The 12,217-nt window shown below is 39.4% G+C and overlaps 1 protein-coding gene across 1 annotated transcript; it reads right to left on the bottom strand.

Annotated features, from left to right (window-relative positions):
• Nucleotides 1-1,111: 1,111 nt before the first annotated feature.
• On the bottom strand, nucleotides 1,112-11,716 carry LOC135629701 (beta-glucuronosyltransferase GlcAT14B-like). Its single transcript, XM_065137494.1, has 4 exons — nucleotides 10,923-11,716; nucleotides 10,753-10,828; nucleotides 10,550-10,665; nucleotides 1,112-1,891 (listed from the first exon to the last, which is right to left on the bottom strand). Exons 1-4 carry the CDS (start codon nucleotides 11,554-11,556, stop codon nucleotides 1,377-1,379), a joined length of 1,341 nt encoding a protein of 446 aa, XP_064993566.1. The 5' UTR covers nucleotides 11,557-11,716; the 3' UTR covers nucleotides 1,112-1,376.
• Between the last annotated feature and the right edge of the window lie 501 nt (nucleotides 11,717-12,217).

Genomic DNA, 12,217 nt, shown 5'->3' with positions numbered 1-12,217 from the left:
TTTGTAGCAGAGCTTTGCATGAGGGAAATAAATGGCAGCCCCAAAATGAAAATAAAAGAACAAAACTGATTCGAGCGTCACTCACTAGGATTCCAAGTGGGGCCCCCCGGGTTTCGCGTCGGAGCTCAGCTGCTCGTGCTCGGACAGGAGTAAAGTGAGCCGACGGATCCCGACGTTAGACCCCACGTGGGGCTCCGCGGAGCACTCAATGGACACCTGCCACGTCATCGGAGGGGCCTAAGTGGACAAAGATCTCCTTCGCCCGTGTCTTCATCTCATTAAACCGGAGGAAGATTTCTTTCCAACGTTCACTGCTTGAGTAGATTAAATTAAAGTTTGTTCATTCTATTCAAACATGATATAACGAAGGTGGTCGATGTTTGACCAATGGATGGAGAACTAAGGTGGCCATTCATTACCCATAACCAAATGATCCAAAAATAAAATATTTCAAGACTCTAAATGATTCAAAAACAAGCCAAGAATGTAATCTAAGAGTTGATTTTACCTTAGATGGACTGATGACAACTATTTAACGTCAACAGATGATGAGGTTGCAGTTGGCTATATATTTGTCATCTCCTACCTTTACATTCCTTGTGTTACGATCTATCTAATTAGATGCTCGTCAGGAAAAGGATAGCTAATAAGCTCAGCATGGTCTCTGGAGAAAGAAGAAATAAAAAAAGGACCGGGTGACAGAAACATCTGCCTGAGCAAAAGGCCCACAGCTCTCTACAGCAGACAGCAGCAGATGCAGACATGAGTAAGTAAAATTGACAACAGGGTTACAAGGCTCGAGTATCTGAGATATCTCTTCCGCTGTTATTTCTACTCTTTATTTATTTCTCTCTCTCCTTCTAAATGTACTCTTTCTTTCTTCCCATACCGAACCGTATCGGTCTGTACACCGATGTATATTGATTTTGGATCAAGATTTTAAATCATACTGAAACAAGCCACACTCAAATGCTATATTTTCAGTGGTAAGCGGAGGATGATCATTGAAATCATCGGCTCGTCTCTTTGGTAAAAATTAAAGGTCTCTCCATCATCATCACTTATCCTTTGCAAAATAGAAAAAAAATAAAAGATCATTAAAAGACCAAAATTTACTATGCACTGGAAAGTCTTTTCAGATTAAATAAAACTTTAGTATAAGATGTGTTCCAAAGGTCTGTCACCACAGAATAAAACCTGCATCCTGTCCCTTTCACAACATCAGACACAAATCATGCTTCTTTAGACACTCTGTTTTAGCCATGGCACAGGTCTCCTTGGCCTGGACCGTGTACTATATTATATTTTTCACTAATAACCAAATACTGGAAGTGAATTGAACCAAATACTTTTTACCTAAAACGATTATCATGTGATTACTTGCACTGTCTCAGGCGGAAATTCTCCTCCGACAAGAGAGACAGCATAAGTCGCTCCAGCCTGATTGCACCAGGACCTGGTCGAAGGATGGTGGTATTCCCAATGACCAGGCAGGGATCACTGCCGTTTTCTCTACTCCCTACGCACCACCCTCCTAGAACAATCATGTTTGGCCGACGGAACAATAGCTCAGCGTCGATCTTGTCGAGTATAGGATGGTCCCTGCGGAACTTCCGTGCAAATGGTGCATTGCTATCTACTATGTGCGACATGTCATTAATGCTGAGGTAGTGCGGGTGCTGCTTCGGAGGATTATCCCATGAGATGAAGTGGAGGTCATGATTGACAGTGGTATTGCGGAATTCCTTTGCGTTGCATATGACAGTGTGGAAGTAACCTTCTGGTGAGGAGATGAAGTTGGCATAGTACATGAGCACTGTTCGTGGAAGGTTTTCCCAGCCCCATATGCAATAGTCGATGAAGGAATGGGAGAGTGCCATCCATGCAGAACCTGCAACAAAACCAACATGTACAGTCATTTCATATAGCTATCTGTTCAGCAAATAGGTTGTTTGGTAAATCAGTAGCTACTGTACAAAGAATGAAACAGGTGATTACCCACTAAAGTTAACACAAGGATCAAAACACACTGATCACTATTTTCAATTGATGACTCACTAAAAATGATAAATTTGCAACCATTACTTTGATGATGCAGCATAAGAATGAGAACAAAATACAATCAGAAACTTTCAAGCAACCATTGGAGCACCATTATGAGTTCAGAGCACAGGAACTCAGTCATGTAAAATACCCAAGCAACTACTTTAAAGGAAATAGAGGAAAAAAAGGAAAGAAGAGAAGCAGTGGCCATGCTTAATCACACTCTCCACTGCTGCTGTTTGCATATACAAGATAAAAGAAAAAGGAAAAGAAGAATGCAACAGCAGCACCAAAGAAAAAAGGTAGCAGTAAGGAGCAATGTTACACATCCCTCTACCTTTCTTAGACATACAAGTTGCCCATTGCTCGAGGTCCTACCAATGCAAAGTATGGAAAGGTCGATGTACTTAGTTTTACTCCTATAAGTAGACATGTAGCAGAAAGGTTTCTATGATATTTGAATCCTGATCACCCAAGATTCACACAGAAAATATTTCAAAATTCAGTCCCTATTAGAAAATGTGTATATCTTTCAAAACTTAATTTGAGTTTAAAATTTAAATATGATTTGATTTAAATAATGCATCATAGTGTAAAGTCAAATATGAGCGAGCCCCTGGCATTTCTGGACACAATTGACAACAATATTTGAATACATAAAAAGAAGAGTACTTATCTGCATATTATCAAAAATATTTACATGTCATGTAAAGAGAAGCAGCAAACAATAAAACTTTTTTTACGTCTTAAGTGTCATGCTTAATTTAGATTTGAACACTGTCTCCAATCATGGGTTCCTAAAACCTCAGGAGTAATGAACAGTGAATGCTTAAGGTTATTGGCAATCTCAAACCCACGTTTATAAACCCTTCATGTAAGGTGAATTTAACAGAGTCATACATAAACATGTACATGAGTTAAAATCTCCATAAATACCAAACTAGTAATCTCACACCATAAAGGAATCACAACTACTGGTAATTTGACTCACAATTGGCATCCTATAACGTGCATGGCAATAGAAGATGACAGTAGAAGAGAGGAGGATAAACCTAATTAATTGAACTTCACAAGTCTGTTACCATGCCTCTGTTGTCACTCACTATCATCACTTGTCATTGTTGCTATTTCTATCACATTACCTGTTGTCATTGATGCTACCGCATGAACCACTTGATTGTCACTACCATTTCTACTACCATCACATGCTGCTAATAGCAGCCATTTCCCATGAGAGAGATAGGACATCTGGCGGTAATGGGAGTAAAGTTGGATACAAAATATGATAAAAGACTTAAACTCTAACAAACTTTATATCGAGTCAAATTCCCATTTTAAAGAGAAAACAAGAAAGAGAATTCAAAGGAAAAGTGAAGAAATGAAAAAAAAGAAAAGAAAAAAGAAAGTTATTAAAATATTGTTAATAGTGGTTATTTAAAAAAAAAATCATTATAAATAGTTAACCAATTAGTTTATATGGATGCTTCCTAGGCACTTGCTACCTTTATGTTATTGATGCAATTTTTATCTTATCAAATTCCGGCAAATTTCTGACCAATCAACAGAGATAAAGAGTACCTATAATGAACGTTAACTACTTGAATAAACTTTCAACAAAGAGAAAGATTTCTATTTACCAAGGGTTTTCTTTTTCTTATTCTCTAGGCATATGCAATATCTCAGCCAGTATTGAATTTGACAAAAGCCTTATTCATAATTTCTTGTTACCAAAATTTGGGCACACTATCATGTGCTACTTAAATTATTTCTTTGACAGTTGCAATTTCAGAACTGTTATCCTACATGTTACAATGTTTACTTACACAAACTCCATGTGTTACAGATTTATCATTTGTAATGATAATACGAGTTCAAGCTGACTGCAAAACATTGCAAACTTCTTTCATTAAATTGCAAATTACACAAATCTATAAGCAGATATCTCCCACTCCAACAAACACAGACAACAACTGTGCATTGGATCGCAGAACCATGGAAAAAATCAATACTCCAAAAATGTGAGTTTAAGCTCCCATAACTTCCCGTGTCACTGCGATCTTAGATTGACCAACATTTAGACATGATATTGCACCTTCATCAATGCCAATATCATTCAGGAGAACAATGTAAGGTGACAAGGAATGAAAAGTTGGAATTTGCAAATGATTAGCAAGTTCTCTTGATCATAATAACAACAACCTAATGGATTCTGTTAAATCTCGGATTTTGATGATGAAACCAATTGATAAGTGTTTATGATTTGATCTGCGTTTTGAGTGAAGCAGAATGCTTCGATCAGGATTAGATAATTAAAACAGGAAGAATCATATTGGGCCGGAGGAAAACATGTCAGAAGATTGGACGTTGGGCCGGAGGATCGGTCGACGTATCGACAGAAGGCTTTAAGCCATGGATTCGGGCATCGGGCCAAGAAGAGCGGATATTGCGCCAAGGATATCGGAGTTGCGGAGTCAACTGGCCGATTGGGCAATAGGCCGCAAGAGAGGATGATGCGTCGAAGAATCGGAAGAAGCGTCGAGGGACCAATGACGTGCTGGACAACATGATTAATGCTTAGTATTAATTGTCTAGATCGAAGTGTGTTTTTAAATGTGCAGGATTAACTACGATAGCAAGGCATAAAACAAAATGAAGTCCCAGAGTCAAGGACGCGATTTCGTTGGGAGTTCGAGAGTTCGTTGGAAGTCCAAACGTTCGTCGGAAGTTCTGCAGGAACCAACCGAGAAGTCCAGGAGCTTGCCAAAGAAGCTCGTCGGAACTCGCTAAGAAGATCGTCGTGAAGTCTAGGAGCTTGCCGAGAGTCCGCTGGAATATTGCTGAGAGATCATCGGAAGTTCGCCAGAAGATCACCGGAAGCTCGCCGGAAGAAACTAGACTTACGGACTTGTTTAACTTAGAATATGTCTTAGGAATCGTAGTTAGCACGTAATTGGGTTTGGATTTGGGCCAACCCAATTAAGGGCCGGTTAGGCCTATGTAAGGACTGTGTTGGGTCCAATGAGAGGCCCAAACAATGTCCCAAGAAGTGGCACCGTCATGGCACAGTCTCCGAGACTGTGTCAGGCGGTGGTATCGCCGATCTGGGCGGTGGTACTACCCAGACACAGCCTCTGAGAGGCTGCAGGCGGTGGTACCGCCCGTGCCCAAGAAACCCGGGATGAGATATTTTTAGGCTCCAAGTTTGAATCAACTTGAGGCCTATAAATACCCTCTCATCCCTGATTAAAGAATACAAGCACAGAGAATTTAAAAGTAAGAAAACGCTGCTACAATCTCTTGAGAAATTCCCTCCTCCACTCTAAGTTTAGAATTCTATAAGAGAGGAGTGAGTGCTTGTAAGGGTTGTCTCCTAAACCCGGGAAAAGGAGAAGAGGGGTATAAAAGGTGGTTGGTCTTCGCCTATTGAAGGAAGACCGATAGTGGATGCCGATGGCCATGACGAAAGAGGAATCGACGGAGTGGATGTAGGTCACGACGACCGAACCACTATAAAATCTGGTTTGCATTTCCTTCTTGCAATTTACATTAACTGCAAACTGCCTTCAATACTTTTACGAACACACTTTCAAGTTAAGTTTCCGAAATCGATTTTTATCGTACGAAGAGATTTTTCAGAACCGACGTTTTTACCACTACACTAATTCACCCCCCCCCCCCTCTTAGTGCCGACCCCGTTCCTAACAATTGGTATCAGAGCCTCGTTTTCTCATTTGGTTTAACACCCAAAGAGAAATGACTCTTTTCGACTTTCAAGAGGGTTACTCTCTCATTCGTCCTCCCTTTTTCAATGGGACGGACTACACTTATTGGAAAACTCGAACAAGAGTTTTCTTGCTTTCATTAAATCTCGATTTATGGCACATAGTCGAATTTGGTTTTTAAAGGTCTTATCTTCCAATGAATCATTAGAATGATTTGGAGAAGAAGACTTTTTCTCTAAATGCAAAGGCTATGAATGCCTTATTTTGCGCCTTAGACAAAAACGAGTTTAATCGAATTTCTATGTGCGAAACGACTTTCGAAATTTGGCGCACTCTCGAAATCACACATGAAGGCACTAGCAAAGTTAAAGATTCAAAAATCAACTTTTTATTGCATGATTTTGAACTTTTCGAATGAAGCCGAGCAAAACCATTGTTGACATGTACACTCGTTTTACGAATGTCGTCAATGGTTAAAAAGCTCTTGGTAAAAGCTTTTCGAATTTTAAACTCGTTAACAAGATTTTACGATCACTTTCTAAAAATTGGAATTCGAAAGTAACGACTATTCAAGAATAAAAAAATTTAAATACTTTTTTTATTGAAGAACTCATCGGGTCTTTAATGACCTACGAAATGACTAATGTGGCACTTGACGAACATGAGAACCACCTTCCAAAGAACAGGAAGGATTTTGAACTTAGAACAATTGAAGACCACTCGAGCATAAGCTCAAGTGATGGTGAACATGAACTCCTCACTATGAAATTTAAAAGGTTCATGAAACAAGAGTTAAAGAACAAAAATAAAAAGAACGCAACTACTTGCTATGAACACAAGAAGAAGGAAGCCCTTTGGGACGAATCAAGCTCATCCGAAGACGAGGAGAAAAACAAATGCGAGGTGGCAAACTATGCCTTAACGGCTTTCGACGATGAGTAATCAAAATGCCCTTAATTTATTTTGAAATTACATAATGCATTTCATGAGTTACTTTTAATTTAGTTTAGAATAATTATTTTTCTTGAAAATTGCATGTTTAATAAATGAAAATGCAAAAAAAAAATTAGGAATCATGCTTATCATGTTAGTAATTTTGAAAATGATAATGAAAATTACATGTTTTATGTTAAAGGAATAAAATGTTAGATTTAAATCTAATGATAATCATATGTATGTTTTTCAAGAAGAAATAATATGTATCATGTTGATTTCCATATTGTTTCTCGATTTTGATTGAAGATGCTTCATGTTTAATGAAATCATGCTTAATGATTTAATGATGCATAATGATGTAATGATGTAATGGAAATGTTAAAAAGTCTTGATATCATGCTTGACGATTTTATAATTATGCATGGTGATTTGAAGTAATAATAAGTTTTGGGTTTATTGAGCTTGATGATTTCTATGATTTTCATATTATTTTTTATTATAAATAATGAAGCATGGCCTTTGTATGAAAGGCTTGAACATGAAATCAATCATAAAATTTGGAACTAAAAGAACTTGAGCTATTTTTAATATATCTATAGTGCTTTCATTAAATGATCCGAAAAATGATTTTGATGATCATTTTGGATTTGACAATTTGTTTTCATATTTAACCAAACACTTAATTTATTCATGTTTATGACATGAGATGTATTTTATATGAATCATTTTGTTCTCATATGATTTTATCGTCTAAAGAAGAAAATTATCATAATGAATCTATGAATCTCTTGGACTATGTAAAAGATTTTGATAATTTTACATGATGATTTTAGATTTCTTTTCATATGATTCGTTTTAATAATAAGATAATATATCCAATCGAATCATTTTTCAAAATTTATAACTTGAGATTTCTTATGCACGAATCAAGATCTCCTATGTTTCTTTTATTCATTTATAAAAAGAAGAGATTTGATGAAATAAATCATGTCTTGTGACATTCGTGATTTGATATTATTATCTTTCATGACATGATGTGTAAATTCCTTTGTATTTGTGGTTATAAACCTCATGTTATAAGTAGAGTATTGATGTAAAAATTGTATTCTTCCACTCTACTTCTTCCTTGATTACAATAAAGGGGAGATAGAAAATTGCTAGTTTGAATGTTAAATTTAGGCAAATTACAAAAATGCATAAACTCTCCTTATACATTCTTTTTCGGATCATGATCTTGATTTCTCGAATTTTAAACTTGAATCTTCTTTTTGAATCAAGATTATTTTCCTATCATGCTTTCTTGTCAAAAATAATATATGATCTTTTGATATTCATTTTTTTTTACCTTTGTCATGCTTTGAAAATTGTTGTAAAGGGAAAAGAATTACAACATTGTATTCTTCCCTTCTTTTTGACATTGACAAAGGGGGAGAAATATTGCTAGCTCATCTTGCAAAGTTTAGAAACTTGCACTTTGCAAAGGAATTAAAATTGCTAGCTCAAACATTGCAAAGGAAGCAAAAATTTGCTAGCTTGCAAATTGCATGGAGAAAGAAGTGCTATCTTGCTTATCTTAAGAAGCAAAACATGCTAACTTGCACATCTAGCAAGATTTACAAACTTGTATATTTCAAGAAGCAAGAGTTGCTTCTTGAACATCTTAAAATCGCTAGCTTGCACACTTCAACAAGAAAGCTATATTGCATTTGCTTTCGAAATATTGCTAGCTTGCATGTTTTAAAATGCTGTAAAATTTTTGCTAGCTTGCATGATGATAAAAGTTGATGTTTATTATGCAACAATTTGAACTTGTATGTCCAAATATTTGAAAGTTACACTTCTCCTTTTTGTTGATGACAAAGGGGGAGAAGTATGATCATGTTATGCATGATGAAGTGTTGGAAATATTCATGATGAAATTTACAATGACTTGAATTCAGCTTGAATTCAAGGTTCTATCAATATGGCATATTGATAGGGGGAGTTTGTTTAAACTCCAGGAGTTAAGGTTAACTCCGCCATCAATTTGTTGTCATCATCAAAAAGGGGGAGATTATTGAATCTCGGATTTTGATGATGAAACCAATTAATAAGTGTTTATGATTTGATCTGCGTTTTGAGTGACGCAGGATGCTTCGATCAGGATGAGACAATTAAAGCAGGAAGAATCATGTTGGGCCGGAGGAAAACATGTCAGAAGATTGGACGTCGGGTCGGAGGATCGGTCGATGTATCGACAGAAGGCTTCGAGTCATAGATTCGGGCATCGAACCAAGAATAACGGATATTGCGCCAAGGATATCGGAGTTGCGGAGTCAACTGGCCGATTGGGCAAAAGGTGGCAAGAGAAAACGATGCGCTGAAGAATCGGACGAAGCGTCGAGGGACCAATGACATGCCGGACAATATGATTAATGCTTAGTATTAATTGTCTAGATCGAAGTGTGTTTTTACATGTGCAGGATTAACTACAATAGCAAGGCATAAAGCAAAATGAAGTCCCGGAGTCAAGGACGCGATTTCGTTGATAGTTCGAGAGTTCATCGGAAGTTCTGCAGGAACCAACCGAGAAGTCCAAGAGCTTGCCAAAGAAGCTCGTCAGAACTCGCTAAGAAGATCGTCATGAAGTTCAGGAGCTTGCCGGGAGTCCGTTGGAACATTGCCGAGAGATCGTCGGAAGTTCGCCGAAAGTTCGCCGGAAGCTCACCGAAAGAAACTAGACTTACGGACTTGTTTAACTTAGAATATGTCTTAGGAATCGTAGTTCGCACGTAATTGGGTTTGGATTTGGGCCAACCCAATTAGGGGCCAGTTGGGCCCATGTAAGAACTGTGTTGGGCCTAATGAGAGGCCCAAACAGTGTCCCAAGAAATGGCATCGTCGTGGTACAGTCTCCGAGACTGTGTCAAGCGGTGGTACCGCCGGTCTGGGCGATGGTACCGCCCAGACACAGCCTCCGAGAGGCTGCAGGCGATGGTACCGCCCGTGCCCAGGAAACCCAGGATGAGATATTTTTAGGCTTCAAGTTTGAATCAACTTGAGGCCTATAAATACTCCTCTCATCCCTGGTTAAAGAACACAAGCATAGAGAATTTAAAAGTGAGAAAACGCTGTTGTAATCTCTTGAGAAATTCTCTCCTCCACTCTAAGTTTAAAATTCTGTAAGAGAGAAGTGAGTGCTTGTAAGGGTTGTCTCCTAAACCCAGGAAAAGGAGAAGAGGTGTATAAAAGGTGGTTGATCTTCGCCTATTGAAGGAAGACCGATAGTGGATGCCGGTGGCCTCGACGGAAGAGGAATCGACGGAGTGGATGTAGGTCACGACGACCGAACTGCTATAAAATCTGGTTTGCATTTCCTTCTTGCAATTTACATTAACTGCAAACTGCCTTCAATACTTTTACAAACACGCTTTCAAGTTAAGTTTCCGAAATCGGTTTTTATCGTACGAAGAGATTTTTCAGAACCGATGGTTTTACCGCTGCACTAATTCACCCCCCCCCCCCCCCCTCTTAGTGCCGACTCCGTTCCTAACAGATTCATATATAATTTTGGCATAAGACAACAATCTGATACTTGTTAAGTAAACAAAAACTGCCTGCAAATTAATAACAGGATGCTAACTTAATCAAACTTGTTTAACCAAATATTATTTTCCCATCAGGATTTGTCCATGGTCACTGTAACTAGTTTGAAATTCTATTAGTAACAAAGATTGAACAATCACATTCATTGATCACAAAACCAGCCGAATAAAGCCTTAGCTTGGAACTGATTACTGCTGAGAATTAAATAGTCTGATTCAGGTATGCAAGAAATCAAAATCCTAGACTTAAAAGACTCATCATACCTGTAAATAGTTTGAATGCAGTAGGCACACTCCTCCTCTGAGGGATCCAGAAAACATCAGCTTTCTTCGACATATACAACCCTGGATCTATAATTATGGGTTTCGCCCTCTGGAACCTACAAGCACAGATCAAAACAGTAGTCAATTCTTATCCAATCCAAGCAAGTCAAGAAAAAATGCAACATAAATTTTATCAAACATACGCCTTCCACCCAATATTACTGGTATGATCGATGAAGTTGAGATCCCTCGGTAAGTACGACAAAGTGTGCAGCAGATCTAAATCCAAACGCCAGAAAAACCACGCATTTGCTTTTAGTCCATGGGATAAGAGGAGCATTTTGTCCAAAAAGGGGAAAAGAAGCTTATTTACCGTCTTGGGTGACAAGCGGGTAATCCGATGCACTGAGATTAATGAACCAATCCCAGTTGCCACCCTCCTTCAGCAGAATAGCCGCAGCATGGAGAGTGTTGGCCACCATGGTCGGCCCACGGTACGTGACCAAGTTCGCCTTGGTGATCATCCTCACATTCTTGACAGACGCAAAAAGCGGGTGGCCGGCAATATAATTCCTGAGGTCGTCGCGCTCCTCCGAGGAGGCCTCCAGATCGAGGTGGACGACGTAGAGGTTGGCGGGATGGTAGACGGAAAGTAGGACACGCTTGAGCATATTGCCATCGCCGACGGTGCCGGAGATAAGGTACGCGAGGCGGGGCGGGGGCGGAGAGGGGCGGAGATGGGAGGAGGGAGGGGTGGGGCGGAGCTTGGGCTCGACGAAGACGGGAGCGTAGAGGGCGGCGAAGGGATTGGAGGGATGGGAGAGGAGCGCGGAAGGGAGGAGGGAAAGGGGGAGGAGGGCGAGGGGGTCGTCCGGGGAGGAGAAGGTGGTGAGACAGAGGAGGAGGACAAGGGAGACGGTAGCTCCGACGGCCAGGGGGGCGATCCACTTCCGCTCCGCCCCCATCGCCGCCGGCCGCGCGTGCAGGGAGTTGAGGGCCGCCTTCATCTCCCAATCTGGGGCGAATTCTCTGCTACCATCTGGTCTCACTCCCTCCTCAAAACGGCTTCTTCTTCATCTTCTTCACTTCCAAACCCTCACGAAGAGACGACGGTGGCGTTGGTTTGCTGTGCTTGTTTCTTCTTCTATTAAAACTATTATTATGGCGTCGAAGTTGCGAAGTTGGAGAGAAGAGAATGGAATTTGCTCTCTTGGACAAATATTTTTCAAAAAAGAAATCTACCAGTTTACTTACCTCATAAATCAAAGGGTTACCGTTGCCCAACGGGCCCCACGTGTTACAGTGGCTGGGCAATCAATAACAAAAATACCGCTTAATTTAAATTTCTTCCTGTATTTTTATATTTTTACACCAAGTTATCACTTAATTGCATATTTATTCAATTAGTTCATGAGCGGGTCAAATCGAGTTTGTGCGATGGAAACTTCCCGATCATCTACCGTCAATTTGGGCATTTTACTTTAAGAAAGAACCTTTATTATTGGGCTTGTAGCTTATGATGTCCCTAATTAGATTTTATTTATTTAGAGGCTCCTTTTCTTTTGTTATCAAACCGACAAAGATACCTCAACATCTTTCACTGGACATCCACCGTGAGTGGTGTTGCACGTCACCTTTACTCTTTCACCTTGGCTAATATCACCTCGC

Source organism: Musa acuminata, chromosome BXJ3-1, assembly GCF_036884655.1.
Source record: "Musa acuminata AAA Group cultivar baxijiao chromosome BXJ3-1, Cavendish_Baxijiao_AAA, whole genome shotgun sequence".
Lineage (NCBI taxonomy): Eukaryota > Viridiplantae > Streptophyta > Magnoliopsida > Zingiberales > Musaceae > Musa > Musa acuminata.
This window is presented reverse-complemented; position numbering and strand designations above follow the sequence as displayed.